At 39.1% G+C, this 14,942-nt stretch overlaps 2 protein-coding genes across 11 annotated transcripts in view; one reads left to right on the plus strand and one right to left on the minus strand.

Annotated features, from left to right (window-relative positions):
• The window catches only part of LOC139761026 (uncharacterized), a 318,517-nt gene that overhangs the window by 264,951 nt on the left and 38,624 nt on the right, over positions 1-14,942 (minus strand). For 3 of the 8 annotated variants that reach the window (XM_071684775.1, XM_071684771.1, XM_071684770.1), the window contains exon 3: positions 3,237-3,379. The exons of the other annotated variants lie outside the window; for them this stretch is intronic. In XM_071684775.1, coding sequence (XP_071540876.1) covers positions 3,237-3,379 — 143 coding nt within the window. The remainder of the gene's footprint in view (positions 1-3,236; positions 3,380-14,942) is intronic. 8 annotated transcript variants of the gene reach the window in all.
• LOC139761025 (turripeptide Gsg9.2-like) overlaps positions 1-14,942 on the plus strand; it is a 364,470-nt gene that overhangs the window by 74,081 nt on the left and 275,447 nt on the right. The gene's annotated exons all lie outside the window — the stretch shown is intronic.

The following is a 14,942-nucleotide window of genomic DNA, read 5'->3' on the forward strand; positions in this document are numbered from 1 at the left end:
ATATCAATCTTAAATTTACTTTCTACATTCTAATCTAACCACATTTCTCCGACAACTCGTGTTTGTCAGGAGGTAGTGCTACTCCTTCCCTTACTCGAATCCCTCACTAAACCCCGACTTTACTCCCAATACATCCCAAACCACTCTACACCCCTTTACACCTGAGCTTCGTTCACTCAAGCAAAACAATCCAGGTTCCTTTCTCAAACATATACCTATCTCTCCTTTTTTCTCATCTTGGTTACATCGACACACATTTAGACACCCTAATCTAAGCCTTCGAGGAGGATGAGTACTCCCCGCTTGACTCCTTCTTGTGTTTCCCCTTTTAGAAAGTTAAGATACCAGGAGGGGAGGGTTACTGGCCCCTGCTCCCGTCACCTTTAGTTGCCTTCCACGACACGTGAGGAATGCGTGGGAAGTATTCTTTCTCCTCTATCCCCAGGGATGAATAATGATAATAATAATAATAATGATAATAAAATAATAACAATAATAATGATAATAATAAAAATAATAATAATAATAATAATAATAATAATAATAATAATAGTAATGATGATGATAATAATAATAATAATAATAATAATAATAATAATAATGATAACAATAATAACTATAATAATAATAATAATAATAATAACAATAATAATAATAATGATAACAATAATAACAATAATAATAATAATGTTAGTAACATTATTGATGAAAATAATATTAATCATAGTAACAATACTAATGATGATAAAAATAATGGTAATGATAATAATATTAAAAGCAATAATATCAATAATGATAATGATAATAAGCACAATGATAAGATAATGATATTGATAATAATATCAATAGCAATAATATCAATATTAATATTAATAATAATGATAAGGATAACAATACTATAACGATAATAATTATAATGATGATAATAATAATAATGATAATAATAATGATAATAATAATAATAATAATAATAATAATAATAATAATAATAATAATGATAATAATAATAATGGTAATCATAATGAGAAATTAATACTGATAATGATTAATATAATGATAATAATAATAATAATAATAATAATAATAATAATAATAATAATAATAATAATAATAACAATAATAGTAATGATAATAATAATAATAATGATAATAATAATAATAATAATAATAATAATAATAATAATAATAATAATAATAATAATAAGAGAGGAAAGTGATTGGATCTCAGTGAATGTAGGTTTGCGGCAGGGGTGTGTGATGTCTCCATGGTTGTTTAATTTGTTTATGGATGGGGTTGTTAGGGAGGTAAATGCAAGAGTTTTGGAAAGAGGGGCAAGTATGAAGTCTGTTGGGGATGAGAGAGCTTGGGAACTGAGTCAGTTGTTGTTCGCTGATGATACAGCGCTGGTGGCTGATTCATGTGAGAAACTGCAGAAGCTGGTGACTGAGTTTGGTAAAGTGTGTGGAAGAAGAAAGTTAAGAGTAAATGTGAATAAGAGCAAGGTTATTAGGTACAGTAGGGTTGAGGGTCAAGTCAAATGGGAGGTGAGTTTGAATGGAGAAAAACTGGAGGAAGTGAAGTGTTTTAGATATCTGGGAGTGGATCTGGCAGCGGATGGAACCATGGAAGCGGAAGTGGATCATAGGGTGGGGGAGGGGGCGAAAATTCTGGGAGCCTTGAAGAATGTGTGGAAGTCGAGAACATTATCTCGGAAAGCAAAAATGGGTATGTTTGAAGGAATAGTGGTTCCAACAATGTTGTATGGTTGCGAGGCGTGGGCTATGGATAGAGTTGTGCGCAGGAGGATGGATGTGCTGGAAATGAGATGTTTGAGGACAATGTGTGGTGTGAGGTGGTTTGATCGAGTGAGTAACGTAAGGGTAAGAGAGATGTGTGGAAATAAAAAGAGCGTGGTTGAGAGAGCAGAAGAGGGTGTTTTGAAGTGGTTTGGGCACATGGAGAGAATGAGTGAGGAAAGATTGACCAAGAGGATATATGTGTCGGAGGTGGAGGGAACGAGGAGAGGAGACCAAATTGGAGGTGGAAAGATGGAGTGAAAAAGATTTTGTGTGATCGGGGCCTGAACATGCAGGAGGGTGAAAGGAGGGCAAGGAATAGAGTGAATTGGAGCGATGTGGTATACCGGGGTTGACGTGCTGTCAGTGGATTGAATCGGGGCATGTGAAGCGTCTGGGGTAAACCATGGAAAGCTGTGTAGGAATGTATAGTTGCGTGTGTGGACGTATGTATATACATGTGTATGGGGGGGGGTTGGGCCATTTCTTTCGTCTGTTTCCTTGCGCTACCTCGCAAGCGCGGGAGACAGCGACAAAGTATAATAAAATATAAAATAATAATAATAATAATAATAATAATAATAATAATAATGATAATAATAGTAATAATAATGATGATAATAGAAATTATACTTATACAATAATAATGATAATAATAATACTAGTAATAATAATAATAATGATAATAATGATAATGATGATAATAGTAATGATAACAATAGGAATGATAATAACAATAATGACGATGATAATGCTAATGATAAAAATAATAATAATAATAATAATAATAATAATAATAATAATGATAATAATAATGATAATAATAATAGTAATGATAATAATAATAATAATAATAATAATAATAATAATAATAATAATAATAATAATAATAATTTTAAAATGATAATGACAATAATGATGATAAAATCAGGATTATCGAGAAAAAGATACTAATAATGATTAATGATTATCATCCCTGTAGACTGGGGAGAAATTAAACTGGCCAAGTATTCCCAGCGTGTCGTAGAAGGCTACCAAGGGGAGCGGAAGCGTGTTGTTGGAAATCCTCTCGTTCTATATTAGTTTCCAAAAGAAGGAACACCGCAAGGAGCCTAGTGAGGAATTTTCCCTATAAGGCTCTGTCATCTGTTCTTGACGATACCTCGCTCACGCGGATATTAAGACGAACATGTATGGAAAAAATATTAGCTAAAAGTGCGTCACAATATGTGTAAGCACGTCTATTTCCAGACAAAACAACTTTCTAATTATGTCCCTAGCTGGATGTATTTGATTATGTTTGGAATCCCTTTATTTTTTTTATCCCTTAAACATGGTGAGAGAGACAGGCTTAATGATAGATATCTATGTATTGTATTATGACTTGTTCAATGATTTCTCACCTTTACTAAATCAGAGAAATGAGAAAGTTAACTTACCTGAATTGAAGGTCAGAATATGTCGTATTATCATCAAGTCTCAATGTTCGTTGAGGTGCGGTGAAGTTGTCTTCAATCTCAGTGAAGCTGTTGTTGTCTAATTGCCACCATACTCTAAGATGTGCATACTCGTCCTTTGACACCTAAAATACATGCTCCTGTTACTTCCTGGACTTGAATCATTTATACAATTAGAATCAACCTTCCTGTAATTTTGCTTTCTTCTGTACAATTACCTAAATTGTTTCCTTCTGTCCATTAGTTCAAACCAACTACAAAATGACTCATTACATTGCATATTGTCTCCATCTTAGCAAATATATGTCGGGGGATACGTGTGTTGTTGTAGGAATACTCATAGAGTCATATAACTTAACTTTGTGTATCAACCTGATTGGTAATAATACTTTGCACCTCACTCATCCACTTATAAACACATTGTCCCAGACACTTTCTCTTTCTAAGGAGCATGTCCTGGAAAATTCTGCTTTCTGAATACCATATCCCAGAATCTACTACTTTCTAAAGAGATTGTCACAGACTCTTTTACGTTCCCAAGAACTTGTCCCAGACATACCACTTTCTAAAATCCTTGTCCATGATACTTCATCTTTCAAAAGACCCTATTCCAGACGCTTCTACTTTTTGCACCGATTACCAAAAGAGAAATTCCACTTTCTAAAGACTTTACAGCAAACACTTCTATTTTTACAGATCTCATCCCAAACACCTTTTACGTTCTAATAACCTTCCCCCAAACGTCCACTTTTTCGAGACTTTTTCACAAACATTTCTACTTTCTAAAGACTTTATCCCAGACACCTTTTCTTTCGAAAGACCTTTATCCCAAACACTTGCACTGTTTAAGAGCCTCATTCCAAACACATCTTTTTTTTTTTTTTTTTTATACTTTGTCGCTGTCTCCCGCGTTTGCGAGGTAGCGCAAGGAAACAGACGAAAGAAATGGCCCCCCCCCCATACACATGTACATACACACGTCCACACACGCAAATATACATACCTACACAGCTTACCATGGTTTACCCCAGACGCTTCACATGCCTTGCTTCAATCCACTGACAGCACGTCAACCCCTGTATACCACATGACTCCAATTCACTCTATTTCTTGCCCTCCTTTCACCCTCCTGCATGTTCAGGCCCCGATCACACAAAATCTTTTTCACTCCATCTTTCCACCTCCAATTTGGTCTCCCTCTTCTCCTCGTTCCCTCCACCTCCGACACATATATCCTCTTGGTCAATCTCTCCTCACTCATTCTCTCCATGTGCCCAAACCATTTCAAAACACCCTCTTCTGCTCTCTCAACCACGCTCTTTTTATTTCCACACATCTCTCTTACCCTTACGTTACTTACTCGATCAGACCACCTCACACCACACATTGTCCTCAAACATCTCATTTCCAGCACATCCATCCTCCTGCGCACATCTCTATCCATAGCCCACGCCTCGCAACCATACAACATTGTTGGAACCACTATTCCCTCAAACATACCCATTTTTGCTTTCCGAGATAATGTTCTCGACTTCCACACATTTTTCAAGGCTCCCAAAATTTTCGCCCCCTCCCCCACCCTATGATCCACTTCCGCTTCCATGGTTCCATCCGCTGACAGATCCACTCCCAGATATCTAAAACACTTCACTTCCTCCAGTTTTTCTCCATTCAAACTCACCTCCCAATTGACTTGACCCTCAACCCTACTGTACCTAATAACCTTGCTCTTATTCACATTTACTCTCAACTTTCTTCTTCCACACACTTTACCAAACTCAGTCACCAGCTTCTGCAGTTTCTCACATGAATCAGCCACCAGCGCTGTATCATCAGCGAACAACAACTGACTCACTTCCCAAGCTCTCTCATCCCCAACAGACTTCATACTTGCCCCTCTTTCCAGGACTCTTGCATTTACCTCCCTTACAACCCCATCCATAAACAAATTAAACAACCATGGAGACATCACACACCCCTGCCGCAAACCTACATTCACTGAGAACCAATCACTTTCCTCTCTTCCTACACGTACACATGCCTTACATCCTCGATAAAAACTTTTCACTGCTTCTAACAACTTGCCTCCCACACCATATATTCTTAATACCTTCCACAGAGCATCTCTATCAACTCTATCATATGCCTTCTCCAGATCCATAAATGCTACATACAAATCCATTTGCTTTTCTAAGTATTTCTCACATACATTCTTCAAAGCAAACACCTGATCCACACATCCTCTACCACTTCTGAAACCGCACTGCTCTTCCCCAATCTGATGCTCTGTACATGCCTTCACCCTCTCAATCAATACCCTCCCATATAATTTACCAGGAATACTCAACAAACTTATACCTCTGTAATTTGAGCACTCACTCTTATCCCCTTTGCCTTTGTACAATGGCACTATGCACGCATTCCGCCAATCCTCAGGCACCTCACCATGAGTCATACATACATTAAATAACCTTACCAACCAGTTAACAATACAGACACCCCCTTTCTTAATAAATTCCACTGCAATACCATCCAAACCTGCTGCCTTGCCGGCTTTCATCTTCCGCAAAGCTTTTACTACCTCTTCTCTGTTTACCAAATCATTTTCCCTAACCCTCTCACTTTGCACACCACCTCGACCAAAACACCCTATATCTGCCACTCTGTCATCAGACACATTCAACAAACCTTCAAAATACTCATTCCATCTCCTTCTCACATCACCGCTACTTGTTATCACCTCCCCATTTACGCCCTTCACTGAAGTTCCCATTTGCTCCCTTGTCTTACGCACCCTATTTACCTCCTTCCAGAACATCTTTTTATTCTCCCTAAAATTTACTGATAGTCTCTCACCCCAACACATCTATGCTCTGTAAAACTTATATCAAGCAGTCCTAGAGTCTAGAGATATCGTCTCACAATTTTAGATATACCACGTTTCTCGTCATTCGATGATTTGCTTTAAAACTTTAAAACACTGTAAGAAAATAAGCAAGCATTTGAAAAACATATATATATATATATATATATATATATATATATATATATATATATATATATATATATATATATATATATATATATATATATATATATATACATATATATATATATACATATATATATATATATATATATATATATATATATATATATATATATATATATATATATATATATATATATATATATATATATATATATATTTATATATATTTTAATTTTCCAAAAGAAGGAACAGAGAAGGGGGCCAGGTGAGAATATTCCCTCAAAGGCCCAGTCCTCTGTTCTTAACGCTACCTCGCTATCGCGGGAAATGGCGAATAGTATGAAAAAAAAATATATATATATACATATATATATATATATATATATATATATATATATATATATATATATATATATATATATATATATATATATATATATATATATTATCCCTGGGGATAGGGGAGAAAGAATACTTCCCACGTATTCCCTGCGTGTCGTAGAAGGCGACTAAAAGGGGAGGGAGCGGGGGGCCAGAAACCCTCCCCTCATTGTATTTTCACTTTCTAAAAGGAGGAAACAGAAGAAGTCACGCTGGGAGTGCTCATCCTCCTCGAATGCTCAGACTGGGGTGTCTAAATGTGTGTCGATGTAACCAAGATGAGAAAAAAGGAGAGATAGGTAGTACGTTTGAGGAAAGGAACTTGGATGTTTTGGCTCTGAGTGAAACGAAGCTCAAGGGTAAAGGGGAAGAGTGGTTTGGGAATGTCTTGGGAGTAAAGTCAGGGGTTAGTGAGAGGACAAGAGCAAGGGAAGGAGTAGCACTACTCCTGAAACAGAAGTTTCAGAAAAGAAGAGAGAATGTTCGGGTGAACAGAGTGGTGAGAGTAAGTGAGCTTGGGAAGGAGACTTGTGTGAGGAAGTACCAGGAGAGACTGCGTACAGAATGGAAAAAGGTGAGAAGAAAGGAGGTAAGAGGTGTGTGGTTGGAATGGGATGTATTTAGAGAAGCAGTGATTACTTGCGCAAAAGATGCTTGTGGCATGAGATGCGTGAGAGATGGGTTGATTAGAAAGGGTAGCGAGTGGTGGGATGAAGAAGTAAGATTGATAGTGAAAGAGAAGAGAGAGGCATTTAGACGATTTTTGCAGGGAAAAATGCAAAGGAATGGGAGATGTATAAAAGAAAGAGACAAGAGATCAAGAAAAAGGTGCAAGAGGTGAAAAAGAGGGCAAATATGAGTTAGGGTGAGAGAGTATCATTAGATTCTAAGGAGAATAAGAAGATTTTTGGAAGGTGGTAAATAAAGTGCGTACGACAAGGGAACAAATGGGAACTTCAGTGAAGCGGGCTAATGGGGAGGTGATAAAAAGTAGTGGTGATGTGAGAAGGAGATGGAGTGAGTATTTTCAAGATTTGTTGAATGTGTTTGATGATGGAGTGGCAGATATAGGGTGTTTTGGTCAAGGTGGTGTTCAAAGTGAGAGGGTTAGGGAAAATGATTTGGTAAACGGAGAAGAGGTAGTAAAAGCTTTGCTGAAGATGAAAGCCGGCAAGGCAGCAGGTTTGGATGGTATTGCAGTGGAATTTATCAAAAAAGGGGGTGACTGTATTGTTGACTGGTTGGTAAGGTTATTTAATGTATATATGATTCATGGTGAGGTGCCTGAGGATTGGCGGAATGCGTGCATAGTGCCATTGTACAAAGGCAAAGGGGATAAGAGTGAGTGCTCAAATTACAGAGGTATAAGTTTGTTGAGTATTCCTGGGAAATTATATGGGAGGGCATTGCTTGAGAGGGTGAAGGCATGTACAGAGCATCAGATTGGGGAAGAGCAGTGTGGTTTCAGAAGTGGTAGAGGATGTGTAGATCAGGTGTTTGCTTTGAAGAATGTATGTGAGAAATACTTAGAAAAGCATTTATGGATCTTGAGAAGGCACATGATAGAGTTGATTGAGATGCTCTGTGGAATGTATTAAGAATATATGGTGTGTGAGGCAAGTTGTTAGAAGCAGTAAAAAGTTTTTATCGAGGATGTAAGGCATGTGTACGTGTAGGAAGAGAGGAAAGTGATTTATTCTCAGTGAATGTAGGTTTGCGGCATGGGTGTGTGATGTCTCCATGGTTGTTTAATTTGTTTATGGATGGGTTGTTAGGGAGGTGAATGAAAGAGTTTTGGAAAGAGGGGCAAGAATGCAGTCTGTTGTGGATGAGAGAACTTGGGAAATGAGTCAGTTGTTGTTCGCTGATGATACAGCGCTGGTGGCTGAATCATGTGAGAAACTGCAGAAGCTGGTGACTGAGTTTGGTAAAGTGTGTGAAAGAAGAAAGTTAAGAGTAAATGTGAATAAGAGCAAGGTTATTAGGTACAGTAGGGTTGAGGGTCAAGTCAATTGGGTGGTAAGTTTGAAAGAAGAAAAAATGGAGAAAGTAAAGTGTTCTAGATATCTGGGAGTGGATCTGGCAGCGGATGGAACCATGGAAGCGGAAGTGAATCATAGGGTAGGGGAGGGGGCGAAAATTCTGGGAGCCTTGAAGAATGTGTGGAAGTCGAGAACATTATCTCGGAAAGCAAAAATGGGTATGTTTGAAGGAATAGTGGTTCCAACAATGTTGTATGGTTGCGAGGCGTGGGCTATGGATAGAGTTGTGCGCAGGAGGGAGGATGTGCTGGAAATGAGATGTTTGAGGACAATATGTGGTGTGAGGTGGTTTGATCGAGTAAGTAATGTAAGGGTAAGAGAGATGTGTGGAAATAAGAAGAGCGTGGTTGAGAGAGCAGAAGAGGGTGTTTTGAAATGGTTTGGGCACATGGAGAGAATGAGTGAGGAAAGATTGACCAAGAGGATATATGTGTCAGAGGTGGAGGGAACGAGGAGAAGTGGGAGACCAAATTGGAGGTGGAAAGATGGACTGAAAAGGATTTTGAGTGATCGGGGCCTGAACATTCAGGAGGGTGAACGGCGTTCAAGGAATAGAGTGAATTGGAACGATGTGGTATACCGGGGCCGACGTGCTGTCAATGGATTGAACCAGGCATGTGAAGCGTCTGGGGTAAACCATGGAAAGTAATGTGGGGCCTGGATGGGGAAATGGAGCTGTGGTTTCGGTGCATTATTACATGACAGCTAGAGACTGATTGTGAACGAATGGGGCCTCTGTTGTCTTTTCCTAGCACAACCTTGCACACATGAGGGGGGAGGGGGTTGTTATTACATGTGTGGCTGGATGGCGATGGGAATGAATAATGGCAGACAGTATGAATTATGTACACGTGTATATATGTATATGTCTCTGTGCGTATATACATGTATACCTTGAGATGTATAGATATGTATATTTGTGTGTGTGGACTAGTATGCATATACATGTGTATGTGGGTGGATTGGGTCATTCTTTCGTCTGTTTCCTTGCGCTACCTCGCTAACGCGGGAGACAGCGAGAAAGCAAAATATATAGAATATATATATATATATATATATATATATATATATATATATATATATATATATATATATATATATATATATATATATATATATATATATATATATATATATATGCACAAGGACAGAGAGACAGGCACAGAGACACACACCCACCCACACACACACACACACACACACACACACAAATACCGAGCAGTAAGGATGCAAATCTCTCCCTTCCTCTCAATTCACTAAGAGTACTCAGAACACACAAGTTTAGAAACAGACCATATCATGATTTCTCCTCACGATTTCCATATGCCTTGGTTCATCCTAGGTATGCCACGTCGCTCCCCGTATACTGATTGGATTCCCCTTACCTTCCTAAATATTCAGGATAAATCACATAATAATTTTACCCATCCTTAGGTGACAGAAGGGGCCACACTTATAAGCATTCCAGTCAGTCAAAAGTAGAATGCATCAAGTAAACATGACTGTACGAAAAGTGTAACAACAACTTTCCCCTTATTGTGACTTCATGACTATCGTTATATCATCTCTTATGAAAGCATGATGAAAAAACTGAGGTTTAGCGAAGAGTTGAATGCCATAAAAACTATAAACAGTGAAGAGTAAGTATTCTTTGCATAACATATAGGAAGATATATTACATGTTCTACTTACATAATACAGAATATGTACGTAATTCTATTAAAGTACAATACCCTGTACAATATGAAAGGTATTCAGTGATACCATATAGTGTAATGAAGATAATGATAGATAATCTAAATAATCTAGGTGTACATATGTGAGAAGTAAAAGGTTTAGGGAGAATGATATGGTAAACAGAGAGGAGGTGGTGAAAGGTTTGTGGATGATGAAAGCCGGCAAGGCGGGGGGTTTGGATGGTATTGAAGTGGAATTTATTATAATAGGATGTGACTGTATTGTTGACTGATTGGTAAGGGTATTTAATGTATGAATGGCTCATGGTGAAGTGCCTGAGGATTGGCGGAATACCTGCATGGTGCCATTGAACAAAGCCAAAGGGGATAAAGGTGAGTCCTGAAATTACAAAAGTATAAGTTTGTTGAGTATTCCTGGAAAATTATATGGGAGGGCATTCACTGAGAGGGTGAAGGCATGTACAGAGCATCAGATTGGGGAAGAGCAGTGTGGTTTCAGAAGTGGTAGAGGATGTGCGGATCAGGTGCTTGCTTTGAAGAATGTATGTGTGAAATACTTAGGGAAACAAATGGATTTGTATGCAGCATTTATGGAACTGGAAAAGGCATATGATAGAGCTGATACAGATGCTCTGTGGAAGGTATTAAGAATATATGGTGTGAGTGACAAGTTGTTAGAAGCAGTGAAAAGTTTTTACCGAGGATGTAAGGCATGTGTACGTGTAGGAAGAGAGGAAAGTGATTGGTTATCAGTGAATGTTTGTTTGCGAGAGGGGTGCGTGATGTCTCCATGGTTGTTTAATTTGATTATAGATGGGGCTGTTAGCGAGGTGAATGCAAGAGTTTTGGCGAGAGGGGCAAGTATGCAGTCTGTTGTGGATGAGAATGCTTGGAAAGTGAGTTGTTGTTCGCTGATTCGGGTGAGAAACTGCAGAAGGTGGTGACTGAGTTTGGTAAAGTGTGTGAAAGAAGAAAGCTGAGAGGAAATGTGAATAAGAGCGAGGTTATTCGGTACAGTAGGTTGAGGGACAGGTGAATTACGAGGTAAGTTTGAGTGGCGAAAAACTGGAGGAAGTGAAGTGTTTTAGATATCTGGGAGTGGATTTTGCAACGGATGGAACCATGGAAGCGGAGGTGTGTCACAGGGTGGGAGAAGGGACGAAAGCTCTATGAGCGATAAAAAATGTGGGAAAGACGAAAACATTATCTCGGATAGCAAAAATGGGTATGTTTGAAGGAATAGTGGTTCCAACAATGTTGTATGGTTGCGAGGAGTGGGCTATAGATAAAGTAGAGCGGAGAAGTGTGGATGTGTTGGAAATTAAATGTTTGAGGACAATATGTGTTGTGAGGTGATTTGATCGAGTAAATAATGAAAGGGTAAGAAAAATGTATGGAAATTAAAAGGGTGTGGTTGAGAGAGCAGAAAAAGGTGTTTTGAAATGGATGGGCCACAAAGAGAGAATGACTGAGGAAAGATTGACAAAGAGGATATATGTGTCAGAGGTGAAGGGAAGGAGAAGTGTGAGACCATATTGGAGGTGCAAGTATGGAGTGAAAAAGATTTTGAGCGATCGGGGCCTGAACATTCAAGAGGGTGAAAGGCGTGCAAAGAATGTAGTGAATTGGAACGATGTGGTATACTGGGGTCGAAGTGATGTCAATGGATTTAACTAGGGTATGTGAAGCGTCTGTGGTAAATCATGGAAAGTTTTATGAGGCCTGAATGTGGAGAGGAAGCTACGGTTTCGGTGCATTATACATGACAGATAGAGACTGACTGTGAACGAATGAGGCCTTTGTTGTCTTTTCCTAGCGCTACCTCACGAGCATGCTGGGGGACGGGTTCTCATTTTATGTGTGGCGGGGTGGCGACGAGAATGAAGAAAGGCAGCAACCAAGAATTATGCACATGTGTATATATGTATATGTCTGTGTATGTATATGCATGTATACAGAGACATACATGTATACACATTAACATAATTCATACTGTCTTCCCTTATTCATTCACTTTCGCCACCCCGCCACACATGAAAAGAAAACCCCCTTCCCCCGCATGTGCGAGAGGTAGCGCTGAGAAAAGACAACAAAGGCCACATTCGTTCACACTCAGTCTCTAGCTGTTATGTATAATGCACCGAAAGCACAGCTCCTTTTCCACATCCATGCCCAACAAAACTTTCCATGGTTTACCTCAAACGCTTCACATGCCCTGGTTCAATCCATTGACAGCACGTCGACTCCGGTATACCACATCATTCCAATTCACTCTATTCCTTGCACGCCTTTCGCCATCCCGCATGTTCAGACCCCGATCACTCAAAATCGTTTTCACTCCATGTTTCCACCTCCTATATGGTCTCCCACTTGTACTCAATCCTCCAACTCTGGGGCATATATCCTCTTGGTCAATCTTTCCTCACTCTTTCTCAACGTGAGACAACACCATTTCAAAACACCCTCATCTCCTCTCTCAACCATACTCGTTTCATTACCACACATCTCTCTTAACCTTTTTTACTTACTTGATCAAACCACCTCACACCACATATTGTCCTGAAACATCTCATTTCCAGGACATCCACCCTCCTCCGCACAACTCTATCTATAGCTCACGCCTCGCAACCATATAACATTGTTGGAACCCCTATCCCTTCAAACATCCCCATTTTTCCATTCCAAGATAACGTTCTCGACTTCCAGACATTTTTCAACGCTCCCAGGACTTTCGACCCCTCCCCCACCCTGTGATTTTCTTTCACTTGCATGGTTCCATCCGCAGCCAAATCCACCCCAAGATATCTAAAACACTTCACTTCCTCCAGTTTTTCTCCATTTAAACTTACCTCCCAATTGACTTGACCCTCAAACCTACTGTACTTAATAACCTTGCTCTCATTCACATTTACTCTCAGTTTTCTTCTTTCACACACTTTGCCAAACTCAGTCATTAACTTTTGCAGTTTCTCGCACGAATCAGCCACCAGCGCTGCATCATCAGCGAACATCAACTGACTTACTTTCCAAGCTTTCTCATCTACAACAGACTGCATAATTGCCCTTCTTTCCAAAACTCTTGCGTTCATCTCCCTAACAGTCCCATCCATAAACAAATTAAACAAGCATGGAGACATCACTCACCCCTGCCGCAAACCAACATTCATTGAGAACCAGTCACTTTCCTCTCTTCCCACACGTACACATGCTTTACATCCTCGATAAAAACTTTTCACTGCTTCTAACAACTTGCCTACCACACCATATATTCTTAATACCTTCCACAGAGCATCTCTATCAACTCAATCATATGCATTCTCCAGATCCATAAATGCTACATAAAAATCAATTTGCTTTTCAAAGTATTTCTCATATTTTTCAAAGGAAACACCTGAATCACACATCCTGTACCACTTCTGAAACTACACTGCTCTTCCCCAATCTGGACCTCTGTACATGCCTTCACCCTCTCAATCAATACACTCCCATATAATATTTACAGGATTACGCAGCAAACTTATACCACTGCAATTTGAGCACTCACTCTTATCCCCTTTGCCTTTGTACAATGGCACTATGCAAGCATTCAGCCAATCCTCAGGCACCTCACAATGAGTCATACATACATTAAATAACCTTACGAACCAATTAACAATACAGTCTTCTCTTTTTGTATAAATTCCACTGCAATACCATCCACACCCGCTGCCTTGCCGGCTTTCATCTTCCGCAAAGCTTTTACTACCTCTTCTCTGTTTACCAAATCAATCTCCATAACCCTTTCACTTTGCAGACCACGTCGACCAAAACTCCCTATATCTACTACTCCATCATCAAACACATTCAACAAACCTTCAAAATATTCACTCCATATCCTTCTTACATCATCAATACTTGTCATCACCACCCCATTAGCCCCCTTCTCTGATGTTCCCATTTGTTCCCTTGTCATGAACACTTTATTTACCTCCTTCCAAAAGATCTTTTTATTTTTCCTAAAATTTGATAATACTCTCTCACCCCAACTCTCATTCGCCCTTTTTCACCTCTTGCACCTTTCTCTTGACCTCCTGCCTCTTCCTTTTATATATCTTCCAGTCATTTGCATTATTCTCCTGCAAAAATCGTCCAAGTGCCTTTCTCTTCTCGTTCACTAATAATCTTACTTCTTCATTCCACCACTCACTACTCTTTCTATTCTGCCCACCTCCCACGCTTCTCATACCATAAGCATCTTTTGCACAAGCCTTGACTGCTTCCCTTAATACATCTCACTTCTCCCTCAGCCCCTTACCTCCTTTGTTCTCACCTTTTTCCATTTTGTACTCAGTCTCTCCTGGTACTTTCGCACACAAGTCTCCTTCCCAAACTCATTTCCTCTCACCACTCTCTTTACCCCAACATTCTCTCTTCTTTTCTGAAAACCTCTACAAATATTCACCATCGCCTCCACAAGATAATGGTTAGATATCCTTCCAGTTGCACCTCTCAGCACATTAACATCCAAAAGTCTCTCTTTCGCGCGCCTATCAATTCACACGTAATCCAATTACGCTATCTGGCTATCTCTCCCATA

Source organism: Panulirus ornatus, chromosome 39 (assembly GCF_036320965.1).
Source record: "Panulirus ornatus isolate Po-2019 chromosome 39, ASM3632096v1, whole genome shotgun sequence".
In the NCBI taxonomy this organism is placed as follows: Eukaryota; Metazoa; Arthropoda; class Malacostraca; order Decapoda; family Palinuridae; genus Panulirus; species Panulirus ornatus.